Source organism: Cynoglossus semilaevis, chromosome 10, assembly GCF_000523025.1.
Source record: "Cynoglossus semilaevis isolate Cse_v1.0 chromosome 10, Cse_v1.0, whole genome shotgun sequence".
Lineage (NCBI taxonomy): Eukaryota > Metazoa > Chordata > Actinopteri > Pleuronectiformes > Cynoglossidae > Cynoglossus > Cynoglossus semilaevis.
The window spans coordinates 15,802,037-15,818,537 of record NC_024316.1 but is presented as its reverse complement, the minus strand read 5'-3'; the positions used below and the strand labels follow the sequence as shown (position 1 = coordinate 15,818,537).

Below are 16,501 nucleotides of genomic sequence, written 5' to 3'. Positions count from 1 at the left end.
ACACGAACACAAAAGAAACGAAAAATAAAAAATTGAAGCATCACTGAAAAGGCAGAGAGAGGACAAGTGTGAGCGCTGCCATATTCCGGAGCGAAGCGCTATTTTGAGCTAAGCTTCTGTTCTCTCTACCCGTTCAAAGTAAGAGAAATGAGATGAAGTGTGTGTGAGTGTGTGAGGTATGAGAAATAAAGAACAGATGTACAGTAGCAGACTGTGTGGGAGTGGAGCCCCCGCGTGATACTGGAGACCACGTCTGTCAGCTCTTACCTGGGTCTGCCAGGCAGCCACGTCACAGACACACAACACGTGCACACCTCTCAGTCTCTATCGACCGTGTCACTCTGCAGCACAGTGCGTGAGCAGCCAGACGATGGGATGCACCCCACAGTGTCAGTCAGTTTGACAGAAGTCCTGGCAGCAGCTCGGTGAAGCTGCTTCACCAACTGTGCTGCTGGGACACGGCTATTATCTGACTGATGATCTCCACTGCTGCTGGGCGACCAGCAACATTTTATTTGCAATTAATTACAAAATGAATAATTGGGAAACTAAATTGTGTTTAAAAAGTACCGCTATAAGAACAGTTGTACTGCGTAGGTTTGCAAAAACTCCCAACAAAAAGGTACTTTTGCTGGCATCAGCTATGTGTATTGAAGTTATTTTTATTTCTTTGACAATGAAACAAATGAATCGAAAGCACCATTCACACTCAGGAAGTCTGTAACAGGAAGTGCTCGAGTGTGTATGTGTCATACCAAGATCCATGTCTACAGCACGTGGTCGCTGAGAATAGGGCATGTTCTTGTAAACAGCGTCCAGTATCTTCTCCTTCACTTGGGTAATGGTGTCACAGTTCAACACCTTCACAGGAATCTCCGGACTGTTCTCGTTGTCTGGGTTCACACAGTTCAGGATCTGGATTAGAAAAGATTGCGAGAGAAGAAGGAGGCAGAGGTGTCCTGTTATTGCCTGGCTCTGCTGCAGCTGGAGGTGTCGCCCTCATTAGAGTCTCCAACGAGCAGCGCATGAGCTTAGAGGAACCATTTCCACTTTCTTTGGAATCCAGAAATCTAATTTCACACCTTCAGTGGGACACCAATTTCCAGCTCTGCTGGGGTATTAGTACTTAATGAGCCAAAGTCCCAGTCAGAGCAATCAGAGCATTTTAACATCACATGCTGGCTGTGTGACTGCTTATTTATTTATTTTCTGTTTTAAGTGTGTTTGGACGTGCAGATGGGTCTGTTTGGTACGTTCCCACCATCTCCTACCCTGATGTTGGACCAACAACAAAGCCTGGGGGGCATTAGTTAATTTTCTCTCCACACAGGATGGATAACACCCAGCACAGCAGATCAAACTTATTTTTAAAGGTGGGAATCTGCAGAAAGTAAACAAACAGCATGTAGCGCCCCCTCCTTCTCACCCAGAGAATAAGTGATACATTTAGCTTTGCAGGCTAGCAGTTGCTACTTTACTGGATATAAAAATGCACATTATAATTTTTTTTTTAACAATTTGTAATCTAGCAAATTAATCTGACAAAACCTCAGGAGTAAAAATTCAAAATTAATTAATATTTATATAAATATTTAATAATATATAAAAGTTAAATGCTGTCAAAAAAATATTGTTATATTATTTTTCAGTACTTAGATGTCTTTCTGGATTTAAACTATTGGTTCCCAAACATTTTCTGCAGCAAAATGCATTTTTTGGACCAGTACAGCATATATATCTAATACAGTCATTTATACAATTTTCTTAATATAAAAATAAAAAATGTATACAAACATTTCTACGTCCCCCCGCTGCAGCCCTGCCCCTGTGACAGACACATCTGTGATGAACTCCAAGAAGTGGGGCAATTTTGTGCTTGCTCAACACACACACCGCAGTCCTGACAAGGTCAGGATTCAAACCAGCAATCCTCTGAATTCAAGCAGGGTTTGTTTGTGAACCACTTGGCAAATTGTCACCTACCAGGGTTTTGTATTCTATTTGTTGGCGGATGAGTTTGTCTTCACTGAGGGAGTAGCGCGCCTCTCCAGTGATGGCGTCGATGGGTCCCTTTTCCATCTGCTGCTTGATGGCACAGTACAACATGAACAGTGGTTCTCCGGCACAGTCCTGTGATATGAGCAGAGAGAACGTCAGTGAACATGAAAATGAAATACTCACATCCACAGAATACAAAAAAAACCCAAACAAATACTTATATTCATGATACTCACATCCACAGAATACAAAAAAACAAACAAATATTCATATTTATTATTATTTATTTTTTATATTTTATTATTTGTCTGAAATATAATACAAACACAATCTGCACATGCTGATCAGACGCCAACGCTAACCTTGAGAAATTTGTGAAGGAGAAAGGCGAACCAGTTTGTCAGCATCTTCTCAGCGACTGACTCGGTTCTGAAATGACATGAAATGAGAAAAAAACAAGGTTTTAGTTTCATGAATCCTTCCATAATTCATGAGATCATGACGGGGTCTTCAGGGAGGTCACTGTGGCATCTTGATACTGGTTTTGGATGCATACTGTTTGTGGAGCACAGTGCTCATAGTGAGTAAATGAGGCAGAGAGACAACATCTGTTTGTGTGTGTGTGTGTGTGTGTGTTTGTATCCATGTGAGGTTAAACCCAGCAGGATTTCATCAGCTGTGACAAGTCTCAGCTGTTTGGAGAGATGAGTGCTGTCACAGACAGGTAACGCCTGATCACAGCCACAACCTTCTCCTCTGAGTTTCTCTCCTCCTCCTCTCCCTTCCCAGTCAGTTAAACATGGATGTACAGGTTTCTACTGGGCTTGATTGGGCATGAAAACACACACACACACACAGGCAATGGCCTTCCTGTGATTCCCAACACACCAGAGGACTGCGTGTGCCTCTTCTGCGACCGCTGCCAATATCTGTCTCTGAACGGTGGACAGACGTCCCCATCTGTCTCATTAGCGCCATCATTGAACAGTAGAGAAACAGGAGTTCAACTTAAAAAGAGGCAGAACACCAAAGAGCCAGGTGGGGATGATTTATAAGCACGAAGCAGAGATGAAAGAGTTCGTTTTGTGCAACTCATGTGTTTGAGCACCTGGAGCAGGAGCAACAACAACAACACATTCTCATCCTGGAAAAAAAAAAAAAGTTCCGCTGTTTTAGCTTCTCTGTTCCATTATGGTACAACAGACACAGGGTGACCTGGTTATGCTAACGCTGACTGACCAGTGGAGTTTTTAAATCAGTGAGATTGTGGCTCTCACTGCCATCATTACTCACACTGACTCTATTATAAAGTTATTACGGTAAAAAAAAATTATCGATAAAAAAAAGTATCAATACGTCAATATATCGCGATATTTCTTTAATGATACCGTATCAATATTCTACAAAATTGTATCAATTTTTTAATTATCAATTAACATACACATGACCATGACGTTGGTTTATTTTATTTTTTTTCTATTTCTATTTTTGATTTTATTTCTTCTCTGGCGATAACAAATGTAGATCTTTGTTTTCCTATTTCTGTAACCTGATGTTGCATGTAACAGCATTGTGTTTTTGTTCTGACAGTTTTTCTATATATCCTCACCCCCTATAGTACTGAAGTATATCGGAATATATCGTATTGTTGCCCCTGTATCTTGATACGTATCGCTTGCCAATCCTCACCTCTTCAAGTCAGCGTGTTATGATTAGGTGGAGCAGAGGATTTATAACTGTTAGAGCTGTGTGATTGTCACCTGACTTCAAATAACAACCCCTTCTACCCCCATCAACTCTGGCATTAGTGTTAACAATTTAAACAGCAAAGCCTTGGAAAAAAAATGAATGACCTGCTTAATGTGGCAGGAAATTACTGTGATTACTCTGGTGGCTATGATGGAAAGGCCTCGCAGTAAACTACAGTGAACCAGGGATTAGTAGGAATGGGAGCTGCCAGGTATTAAAGACAGGCTGGAAGGGTTCTGTCCCCTGAAAGCTAAACAGTACTGGGGATGATTATACCTATTCAGTCTCTGAATGGACCCAAAGGGAGATTATGACTATTATGGAGATAATTGGCATAAGTTGTGTTTGAGGCACCAGTTCAGGGAGTCTAAACCACGGCTACGTATTGAATCCCTAGGACTTAAGAGAGAGAGAAAAAAATGTGTGGGTCAGTGCTAATATCTCAATAATTCAGACCCCTTGTGGAAAGTTCTTCTCTCCACTTTTAGGCCTGAGCTCAGAACTCCCTTTCATCTACAAGACAGTGGAGTGTGAGGGTGGGGGGAGGGGGGACAGGCTGAGGTTTGGTTTGGAGTGATGTCTTTCTGGGTTGTGATGTCTCTTCTGTGCCTGGAGGCAATCCCTGTGTGAAGGAGACTACTGGTGAGTGTAATGGTAGCTTGCTGAGAGGACGGAGAGCTGGGTGACAGTCTATTTCAAGCGTGTTGTGCCGGTGGGAAGAAAAAGGTGGATTAGTTCACTCAAGTTCTTTGATAAGACCAGATAGAAAACATTGTGGAGAAGCTGAAACGTGTACAAGAGTGAGAGAGACAGTCGCCCCTCAGCCTGTGTGATGGCGTCCTGTTTGATGACATCCACTCACGAGTATTACGCCCCCTTTTTCTTTTTTCTCACAGTTACACGTGAACATTTAAACGGATGAAGAAACAATATTGTCGCTGGATTATTGTTCATGTATATGAATTGTCAATGCCAATAAATTTTGCAAAATATTCTACACTGAACTGTCCATGAAGTCAACATACATTAAAACATATATTTGGCTAAAAATGTTAAAATATTTCAGAATGTGTGGTTACAAGTAAATATTTTAATAACTATTATTCACACCAGTCAAAATACAAAAACCCAATTATCACTAAAGAAAAGAAGATACAACATAAAAACGTCTCAGTCTTTGATAGAAGACAATAAGAAGCCTGGCTGAGAGCTCAAAGCTCAATTTTTTTTTACACTGAATAAACTGAAATATATCACAGACCTTTTGACAACACCCAAAATCTCCCTGTAATTGCCCCTCATCCCCCTCCCACTTAACATGTTCCCCTCCCAGCTGGTACGAGTCCAGAGAGTGATAGAAGTTAATGAAACCTATTAAACATTTTAATAAGCTCAGCAAGTCCCACAGAAGGAAGTCAAATAAGGCCTTTTGTGCAGGGGCTTTGCTGACTCCCCCGTTATATCGCTCCCTTTGAATGTCTGGGGGGAGGCACACTTTGTTCTCCCCCTACTTTTTCTTCCTGTCCTCCCTTTTCATCTGCCTCCCCTTCTTTCAATTAATTGAGTTTCATTAATGAACATCAGGATTTCATTATCCCACATAGTGTTTAAAAAGAGGCTTTGCGTCCTACACACTCTGCCCCCCCACCCCACCCCCCTAATGGTAGCTATGGAGGAGGGCAGGCTACATTAGCGGGCAGCTTTCGACATAGCTAATGCCAAGTGCGAGAGGCGCCCTGGTAATAACGCCTCCCTTCATCGCTCTGCATGGGCGAAAATCTCATTACAAAAATGCTGAGGAGAAAAATAATACAGGATTGGAAAGTTCTGAGGTGGTGGAAGCAGTGATCTGTGATTCTATTAAAGGAGCGTTATGAGCAGGAGAAACAGGAAGAAAATGATGAAGAGGATGACTGTGGATAAACAACAGAGAGATGGAAGAATATAAGGGAGAGGAACCAGGTCCATGATCGTATTCAATCTAAATAAGGCGTGAGGTGCAGCAATGGTTCCGCTCGGTGCACTAAAAAGTGAGAACACCAATCACATGGTCGGTGCTTAGTGCTTCCTGAAAACACCGAGAACAATAATAAAAAATAATAAAAAAAACCTGCTGGACGCTGTAGGCCTCAAACGCAGCAGTAATATAACGTCTTACATAAACAGAACAGTCTCAAACTGCTGCGGCTCCGTTTCAGTGTCTTTGCATGATTAACAGTGAAATGAAATACTATCAAAACACCATAAAACAAGAGGATAAGAGGAGCAGAGATCCACAACCTGCTGGTATTTATACTGTGTACCAGGAGCGGAGCTGCCAACATGTCGTAAACTTACTGCATGTATATATACAAGTGTAGTGACAGACATTTTCTTCATTCTTCTTTGAATAAAACTCACTTCATTACTATATTGTTACCTAATATTTAAGTTACTACAGTACTCAATGAAGTATCAAATGGCATTAAGTATAAGTTAAAATGATTGTTTTTAGTAACTATATAAATCTAGTTTATAGGAAATCTAAACAATTTTACATAACTGTCATTTACAGTTTGGATTGATTACCTGTCACAGAAAGTAGTTGGTCAAGAAAAGAATATTTGTAATATTTATTGATATTAGGATCAAATTGATTTGAGGTGAAAGATGTTTGAACGGAAGGACTGTAAAGAAAAACAGATGTGAATATAAACACACAGAAAACAAACTCACATAATCCCCTCATATAAAAACCTAAAGCAAGTGTGTACATTTGTAATATAATAAAGGGGGGCGGGGGGCTATCAAGTTGAATGATGAAGATAAGATTTTTTTTTTAATTCAGTTTTGTAGCAGAGAGCCTGAAACTGATTTTTTTTTTCTGATTTGTGTCATATTTGGTGGAGAGCAGCAGCAGCAGCAGCTCTGGGGGAAATGTAACTTATCTGCTAAAACTATTCATGTAGTTTTATCAAGTAAAGACACAGACAAAGCCTCAGAGCAGAGCTGAGTGGCTGCTGCACCGCTTCACTGACATCACTCAAGTAGATGAAGTCGTGCGTCGAGCAGCCAAGTTTTAAAAACGACAGTGCTCTGTAAACAGAGAAGACAAAGCAGGCGCGGGAACTGGGGCCAGCAGGTGTTTAAAGTTTTAACACATTATACCAATGTACCCAGAAAACAATGTTCACGGGAGAGACGAGGGAAGAGGAAAGAAAGTTAAAGCACTTGTTAATGTTTTATATGGAAGATAAGTGAGACTGACAAGGGCGATGAGGGGAGGCACGGGGGAGAGGCTCCTCAGTGCGAGGACAACAACCTAGAGAGAGGCTTCAGATGTTCCTCCTGTCGTGAAGTGAGTGCATGCTGTTCTGTAGATGTTTCCGCTGCACTCATTATGACAACTGTCGGCACAGGAGCACGGAGGGAAAACAGGAAGCATCGACACGCAAGTTTAAAGAAAAACACACACACAGGGCTGTAAATTACTTATCAACCTGTCTGTATGCATCGAGGATATAGGAGACTACTGGTCGACTCCTTACTGCATGAATCACAAAAAACTGAACTGGCTTCAGTTCTTTTGATCTGAAAATCTCACGGATGAGGAGGTGGAACGTTTTCAACAAACCAAAGCCAGACTTCTGGAAAAATGTCTTCAAACTAACAACTAAGAACCATAAATGACGCATTTTATTTGTCTGTGCGCAACTGATTCCATGGGAAGTTGAAATTTCTAAGACCAAAAAACAGAACCTTTTCTCTACATCTCCCCCATAAAATTCCAAACACTTTGAAGAATTCTTTGATGACCTTTTACACCAGGTCACAACCCTTTCCTTTGTCCAACTACTAAAATCCTGTTCCTTTCAAATGCAATCCAGTAATCCATATTTTTGCAGAACTAAACAACATGATATTAGATCAACAACTTGTTGCACAACAAACAAAACAAGTTCCTTTCAAGTGTGGTTCATGTTTGCACTGATTTTAAAGTGGTTCATGTTGTGTCTCAGTGTGTTTTACCTGCGCAGCAGCAGCTTTGGGTGGTTTTTGCTCTCCAGGTTGCGGTCGATGAGGTCTGACAGCAGGTGCTTCAGGACATCGGTGGCGTACTCCAGCCGCCCCTGCAGCGCCGTCATGATGAGTGAGGCCACGTTACCGCGGTCTCTCATGGAGAAGGACCGCTGAGTTTCCAGTGTGCGGATGAAAGTGAGCAGAAACACCTTGTTGTTGATGAGCTGTCCGAACAACTTCAAGGCCTTCTCCACGTTCTGCTGGCCGTTACCCGACACCTGGAGGAAAGTGCACGCGAGTTCATGACTATTTTGCTGGCTCCGCTTGGAAAAGCTACTATCACTTCTACACCGTGACCAACCCTGTGTGATTCTCATGTTTCTCACCAGGCAGACAGAAGTTTGTGCTCACACTGAGTAACTGAGAAGATCTTAATCTATTATTGACCCAGGTCTGGTAAAGAGCGCTGTAAACCAAGAAAGCTGCCGCTTCCTTTCACAGTCAAACGACTTTCTAGTGTAAGACGACCCTTAAGTAGTGAACCTTTACCCGCGGATCAATAGGACATCACTGTGTGGAAAAGTAAAAATACCTCATTCGAGCATAGATACGTCTCCTACAAAGTCTATGACCACAAAACAAAACGAACCTGCTAAATATATTTGTAATTTATTCGAAAGTGACGCCAAAAGTAGCAGCAGCAGCATCAACATAGGCAACGCAACAAACATGTGCTAGCATGTGTTAGCATGTACAGCTAAAACAAAACAACCCGAAACCGTTTTCACAGCGACAGTTAACACTCACCGTGTCGTTCGGTCCCCAAAGTAAATACGAACGGAACAGCGCAAAATGGTGCTGTAAAAAGCGTAGTTCGCTGCATTGAAAACGTTATAAATATCCCTGCTAAATATATTTGTAATTTATTCGAAAGTGACGCCAAAAGTAGCAGCAACAACAACATAGGCAACGCAACAAATATGTGCTAGCATGTGTTAGCATGTACAGCTAAAACAAAACAACCCGAAACCGTTTTCACAGCGACAGTTAACACTCACCGTGTCGTTCGGTCCCCAAAGTAAATACGAACGGAACAGCGCAAAATGGTGCTGTAAAAAGCGTAGTTCGCTGCATTGAAAAAGTTATAAATATCCTTTTTATTATTGTTATTGTTGGGGGCCAACATGCTAGCCTGTCCTTCAGCGTTCAGGTACCAAAGGTAATACCAGTGGCATTCAGGTACCACAGGTAATCCGAGTGGCATTCAGGTACCCTCGGAAATATGAACTTCCTAGGTGTACTTGCATTATTATGATATTACATTACATTAGGTGTTTATTTAGGTCCTTCCTTTAGTGGCTGAGCCATCTTCTCTGCTGCATCATCCAGCAAAATAAACATAAAATAATAATGTTAGACATAAATGTGATTTTATGTCAATTTATTTGAGGGTTTAGCCCCCCAGATGTCTGTCCAGAAAGATTCCGGCTCTTCAACATATATAATGGGTGACCCCTGATATAAATAGAGATTGAATCAAGACCATAGGAGCAGCTCATCAACAATTTACTGATGCTATAAATAGAGAGCACATTTACATAAGACGTTATACAACTGCCTGCTCCACCTTCATCTTCTGCTGTGGCACTGTGTAACAACAGCCTGCTATGATGGCAGCGGTCTCCACTTCCATTCTTAGGTCTGTGCTATATAAAAATAAAAACTGATGTTTGTAACAAGGGCGCGCTGTGACACTGTTGTCCACAGGGGAGCTCACAGGTGTAAGTTGTGCATTAGCCCGTGAGAGAATGTGTGGCACAAACGGCTGCAGTGTACGTGTGTGAAACCAGAGAGTAGAAAGAAAAAAGTGACACAGTGGCATCAACTCTGCCTGGAGCGCTGCAGCTCGTGGACATTCCCCTTCAGGCGGTGTTGTCGAGGCAGAAAGTTCTCTACTTCTGTCTCCCTCCCTGGTTCTGTCCTCTTCTTTTCTATCTCTGTCTATTTTTCGACTTGAGTTTGACTTTCTCTTGTCCTTCCTTAACATCGTTTATGCCCCCCTCCCTCACACCTGCCTTTTCTGTCTCCAAACATACCTCCAGTTCTCTGAGGACGGGATGATCTTCTATACCGGGGAAGAGGACTCGCATGGCGTATGTTCTGTAGTCCAGATAGGGGATTCCAGCCCTGTCCAGGTCACTGGTCAGCTCATTGATGTCTGTCTGCAGCTCGGCAAAGGCTGGGATGAAAGAGAACACAGATGAGAGTCCACACGGTTATACAAAATGCAAGACTGCAAAGTCTTATATCGACGTGAGCTCCGTATGTATGTAGGTATGTGAATCTATCTCCATGATCTTCAGCACCGAAGTGATGAAGTCAGCAGCTGAAGTTAAATATATAGTCCTCATGTCAGAGGAACTCCATATTTCACCGCTGCAGCCAGATATAAAAAATACACCGTCTTTGTCGCCCTTGTCACTCATTTTTATCTTCCATGCAGTAAATTAGTTGTAGCTTTGGCCACAAAGAGAAGGACAGTGTGTGTGTGTGTGTGTGTACAGTGTGTGTGTATCTTCCCAGTGTGAGGCTGCAGGTGAGCACTAGGTAATTGGCTCCTGACTGACTGACTCCTGCTCAGGCACATGGCTCAGCTGCTCTGCTCCGCTGCCTTCAGGGACCTTCCCAACCTGCAGCCAATTGCAGCAGCAGCAGCAGCAGCCTCCTAACACCCTCTCAAAACTCAACCTTCTCCCACCAGTCTCTGCCCACGGCCCCTGTATGACCAACTGGGCTTACAGGCACACAAGGGGTGTACACATGCTCACCAGGAGGGATCCAGGTACCGTCTAAATCCCCCCGGAGGGCAGCACACTCCTGGTGTCTGTTAATGGGTAAAAGATTAATCTTCCCCTTCCTCTGTGGGTGATGGTTTCTGCCTGACTCTCCCTGCTGTCCTCCCTCCTCTGTCTTTCAGCCTCCATGTCTTGCGTCTGACCGTTGTGAAAGACGGCTGCAGTCAGTTGTTTTCACTGCATGACAACACCAGATGGGCCACTCAGGAGTAGCTGGAGGGTAAAAATAATAAGATCCACTCCGGATGATGAAAATCCCCTGAATGTTGTTAAACCTACTCCTCAGTGTGCTGCTCAGCGATTGGCTATAACGACCTTCGGGACGACACCAGAGGGCGATCAAAATATTTAAAGGTAGTACGGCATGAGTATGAAGATTCTACAGCACAGTCAGAGCCTGTGAACCGAAGAGGTCGGTCTGAGGTAGCAGTATCTGTGGTCCATTTTATTCTAAATTAAACTCATGATTTTCCTTGATTATTTTTTATTTTTCATTTCAGAGGAACCTGTTGCTGTATAGTTATCTACTTACAGTTCACACAAGGGATGCATTGTGTGTTGTATGTTGTTAGACTACAGAGAGTGTTGCATTCATGGTCTGACCTACTATAGACATTTGTCTTCACTGGCCGATCATGTAATTCTCTCAGTTTCTCTCTACTTTCCTCAAATGACCACAGACCGGGCCACTCTGAGGCTTTTTCTGGACCTCATGTGACCCTTGAGCCACCACTTGAATAGCTTGTTTTTAAAATAACTGTACAGTTTGTCACACCACCTTCGAGGTAAAAAAAGACAACTGAGAAAAACATTAAAGTGTAATTGATTTGACATTTGGGGCGTAAATAAAATGTACTTCATACTAAACGCTTGTCAACAACAGGATGTAGTATTTATGCCTCAGTCTAAATACTACAGCTACATCACAATGGAAGCGGTGAGAGCAGCCGAGGATTTACAACACGATCGGACAGGACGCACACAGAGAGGAGACTGAGTCTGTTCTGGTAAAAGCAGGACGACTCACTGCCCCAGATTTGCAGAAAATTTTCCCTGAATTATTTAACGCAGCCAGACAACCAGTAATTTTCTGTGAAATATTCACAAATACAATTTTTTTTCCCTTTTGTATGATTACAGCTCGCCTGAGGGAAATACAATCCCCAGCTCTATTTAACTCCATCTGTGACAGAGCAGTGTCTACAATTACCGCTTGCAAATGTATATTTTCAGCAAAACAGAGGCGTAATCTTTTTCACTCTACAATCACGAAGCAGCCGGCTTTCTCTGCAGCTCCACACGTTCGCTCCTCAACTCTCCTGACACTGACCTTCTTTACACTCCAGGGCCACACGTGACTCCAGGTTGTCCATTTGCATCTGCAGGCGCTTCAGGGTGAGATCGTTCTCACGTGACTTCCTCTTGTAGGCGATGAGGACGAGGATGACGATGATCAGCAGGAGACCTCCGCCGGCGGCGATGCTGACGATGGCAGGAAGGGTCAGGAGGCTGTCAGACATAATGTTGACTGTGCCGGGGGACACGTGGAGACCACCCACTTGGACCTGGAGATGTTCACACTGGCAGTTAACGTTTGCTTTTTTTTGTCCACATTTGGTTTAAGCAAAGAGATCAACAAAAGTCTTGATTCAGACAGAAAATGGAAGAAAAATCAAGCCAATGATAATTGTTCTGGAGCAGCTGGTGGGACCTGCAGTCAAACACGCAGGCTAGTAAAATTATACAGCAGACACTGGCAGAACATTTTGTTGACAAAAAAGAAACAAAAGAACAACAGGGGAAAAAATTACTTGTTCTCATTGACTCATTTTTTTTCTTTAGCAAAATCAAATCAAAGTAGTAAAAGAGTCATGCTGTGAACACAAGTTCCAGTGTAGAAAAGAGATGACAGGGGACAAAGGTGGCTGCTGTAACGTACTGCTGAATTTAGTTTTCAGTTAATAACGTTCATGGTTTAATATTATTAAATTTCAGGGGTGTCAAACATACGGCCCACGGCCCAAAACCAGCCCACTGACATATCAATATGGCCCGCTTGATGAATTTTAAAAAGTGAAATTAAAAAATGCACAAACACTTCATGTCAGAAATGTTTTGTCAAATTATATTTCATTATGAATATGAATATTTTCTAATGTACTTATATGCATGAAAACAAAAGGGGAATAACATGGACGTGTTATTGTTATTTACAGGTAATTATGTTATGATGGTGACATCTAATCAGGCTGCAACTATCATCCAATTTAAAAAAAATAAAAAACATTCATTTTGTGCTCAATGGAATGTGAATTTCCTGTTTCCTTTTTTATTCTTTTTATTTTTAAATTAAAGTGTTTTTTAAGTCCATCCCTTAAAACACATCAAATAAAGAAAAGACAGAAATGAACCAAAGGTGAGTGCGTGACGAGGACGGAGTGACAATAACAAAGACACATCCACAGCAGCTCAGACACAAACTCACCATGACTTTGTATTGGCCAGTCAGGTTGGGCGGCTCACACAGCAGCTGGCTCTCAGACACAGTGACAGAGCAGGGGGTCTCTCCGATCATTACCGTGTAGTTCAGCTTTACCCCTCCTGAGGCTGGTGGGATCAGGTTTCTGCCCTGTGGGTGTGTTGAAATAGACGGGAGTGTAAAATTTGGATTAAAACTCATATAATCATACATTAGAAAAAAGAAAATCCAATAACTCATATAATCATACATTAGAAAAAAATAAATAATCCAACGGTGTTGATGAAATACACTGTAAATTTAATCCCTGGGTCTGGATACAGCTGCAGGGGAGTCACTGTCACACAGACCAGATTAGAAATTCAGTAAATAAATCAGCTCGTTATTTTTTGGATTTATTAAAAAATTATCTTCTAAACACTATTACTACTTCTACTATTATATTTAATATTATATATATGATATATCTAACATGAAAATGAAACAAATTATGATCACGATTAATCAATATTAGTCGTCTATCCTCTGATTAATCTTTTATATATTTCATATTTGCATCATTAAACAGCACTAATTATCTCACAGGTAGAGTCTTCATATATTCTTCTACCAGCGACACATTCACTATGACTGGATTGCCGCCTTCTGATTGGCTCCTTCCTTCAATTGTTCATCCAGTCAAGATGACAATATTAGAGCTGATGATGTTTTTTCATTTTTTTTGTATTAGTTGACTAATGCATCAACACATGTTGTCAATGTAATTAAGCCCTACTTAGATAATTACTTTTACTAATTTATTTTTGTTGGATTTGTAAACAGTTGTAAACTTGATGTTTCAATGAGACCGTGTATGTGTGGTACACCTCTAACATCACAGTCATCAATTATTACCTTCAGAATAATGGGTGAGCCAGGCTTCTGCTCCAGCACACCAGTGTTGCTGAGGGGCTCAAAGTAAGGGTTGGGGTAATAGAGAAGGTTGGTGTTGTTGTAGACCAGCAGCGCCTGGACGTTGTTGAAGATGAAGCCAAACTCGTCCGCATGCTTCACTGTGTCCAGACCGGGATAGTATTCTGCCATCAGGGAGGGGGCGAAGCAGCACATACTGGTGGTGTTCATCACCTTACACACCTGAAGGGGGCAGAAGTGAGTGTAAGAAAATCATCTCGCTGCTCCTCTGTGTCCGCAGGTGGAGATTGAGCTGCAGCTCTTTTATTACTTCTCTCCAGTTTGCCCAGATGAGAGACCTGTCTTCTATCCATCCTCCCCAGCTCAGCTCTGGAGGAGAGTGAGAATTGATTGCTGCACAGGACTCTGCTCAAAGAGTTTTTTCTTCTTTCACTCCCTTGCCTCCCTCCCTCCCTCCCTCCCCTCTCCCTCTTCCTCCCATCTCTTCTCCACTCTTCTTCTCCCTCTCAGGGGAAGGAACTTAATTAGAGGTAAATATCATCAAAGCTGCTGAACACTAGTGAGTATCACACCTCCTACCTGTTATCTGCTGCAGCACTGAGAACCAGGGAGATCGATGCAAACACATTCTCCCCCCCCCCCCCCCCCCCCTCCATTTTATATCAGCAGTGGAGTTCAGGGCAAATATAAAGACAAACATGAAAATCCTAATGGAACGTGAATTCTGATAAAAGAGCCGGGCTATCAGGGGTTTGATGTTTATATGAGAGGAGGGAGGCTATAAAAAAAAATCATCCTTTATTGGTTCATTTAAAATCTCCGACTCTATAATAATTTCCTTAAATATTTTTAACATTTTCGGAAAACCAGTGAAACAAATTATATAACTATAATAAGTGAAGGACAGAAACCACTGCTGGTAATCTGGGAACTGAATAACAAATTTAATTTTAGGTTATTTTAGGTTCCCCATTTCTGGAACACTGTTACCACTAATGCAAACACTCCAGCCCAGTGGGGGGCAGTATTGTCCCAAGTTTATTCCCTATTTTTTTTTAGCTGTAATAGCTGAAAATGTAGTTAATGTGGTCAAAAATTACAGACCCAGTACTTATCACTATTAACACAGAATCTATTCGTTAATAAGTGGGCGTTTAAAAAGTATTATTTTCTATGGCCATTTAAACATTCAGTTTCTTCACATCACGACATGTTACAGTTTGGACCATTTTTTTCTTTTTTTTTTTAAACTAAAGAAATTAGGTAAAAGCAGAAAATGACTCCAACTCAACATCTGGTCACTGTTCAAGGTTAAACCAAACCGTCATCCAAACAGTCGCTCAGTGATTCAGGAGATTTATGAGGAACTGTCACAGCCACAGTAACAGATACTGAGTCACTCTTTAGCTGCGCCTGGAAACTCTGCAGCATCTTATGAAATCTTAGAGATGTAAAAATTCACTATTACTTCAAAAGAATCTACAAAAAAACCCAACAAGATTTATATCCTTAATTCAGTCTATTTAAAGACATTATTTACTAATTATTAATTAATAAATAAGTGAAGTCTCATGTAACCAATAACATTGATTTAAGACCGACATTAAAAACACAATGGTAACGAAGACTGGTTTCACCTCCAATCACTGCGTCAGAGTTAGAAAGGTCCCGCTGACAAACACTTATATGAGCTCTAAAGTTAAATTTGATGCGGCCGCTCTCTTGCTGCTGGCATGTTGACACGGTATAAAGACAGGCCCAGCTGCTCCTGCAGCTTCATGACTGTCACGTTGGAACAGCGAGGCATTTGCAAGTCAAGTACAGTTCTGACTACCATCTGTTCAGCCTGATATGATACTGTGCTGTTTTTTTTCACTGCCCTCACTTTCTCTTTCTTTCTTTTTTTATACAAAAAAAAAAGTCCTCGTCTTTGTTGGATCCTGTCATGATGGAAAGCTGCTGCTGTCACACAGGATGTTTTGCATGAGCAAATAAAAAGTGACGGGTAAAAAAAAGGGGACACTGTGGGGTGGAAGAAAAAAAATACAGCATCTGCCTGATGTCTTTCTTTCACCATATAGCCTTAAAACAGCCCATCGTACCTTTGAGTTGCAGCTACATTTTAGGAAAATTAATTTTGATTTATATACACAAAACAATGCAGTAAAATATAATATGAAACATTACTTGACATTCAGCTTCAATAGCACACACCTCTTTATGATCCTAAACACTGGTAAAACTGTCTAGCAAGGGCAGGGGTTTGCAACCGTTTCCAGCAGCGCCCCCCTTTTGTCTACAGAAGAAATTGAAATTGAAATTAATTTGCCTGCACCTTTAACCTCTAATAGCTTCATACACCCTGGGGCCCTCAGCCCCCGCTTTTAGAACACCTGCCCTGACAGCATGAAAAGAAAAGTCTACACAATGCTTTGCATTAATAACATGAACTAAAATGAACAACTAAAGTGTAATTATTGGTCTTCCTGCATCATCTACCAAGGTTTTT

At 41.6% G+C, this 16,501-nt stretch overlaps 1 protein-coding gene and 1 long non-coding RNA gene across 2 annotated transcripts in view; one reads left to right on the top strand and one right to left on the bottom strand.

The window, feature by feature from the left end:
* Nucleotides 1-16,501, bottom strand: part of plxna2 (plexin A2) — a 173,056-nt gene that overhangs the window by 12,440 nt on the left and 144,115 nt on the right. The window contains exons 18-25 of the mRNA XM_008319093.3: nucleotides 13,975-14,214; nucleotides 13,087-13,230; nucleotides 11,932-12,166; nucleotides 9,843-9,985; nucleotides 7,756-8,024; nucleotides 2,361-2,427; nucleotides 1,984-2,130; nucleotides 756-915 (exon numbers count right to left, since the gene is read on the bottom strand). Coding sequence (XP_008317315.1) covers nucleotides 756-915; nucleotides 1,984-2,130; nucleotides 2,361-2,427; nucleotides 7,756-8,024; nucleotides 9,843-9,985; nucleotides 11,932-12,166; nucleotides 13,087-13,230; nucleotides 13,975-14,214 — 1,405 coding nt within the window. The remainder of the gene's footprint in view (nucleotides 1-755; nucleotides 916-1,983; nucleotides 2,131-2,360; nucleotides 2,428-7,755; nucleotides 8,025-9,842; nucleotides 9,986-11,931; nucleotides 12,167-13,086; nucleotides 13,231-13,974; nucleotides 14,215-16,501) is intronic.
* On the top strand, nucleotides 9,892-11,553 carry LOC112487559 (uncharacterized). Its single transcript, XR_003050749.1, has 2 exons — nucleotides 9,892-10,640; nucleotides 10,724-11,553. It is a non-coding gene; the product is annotated as an uncharacterized LOC112487559 (long non-coding RNA).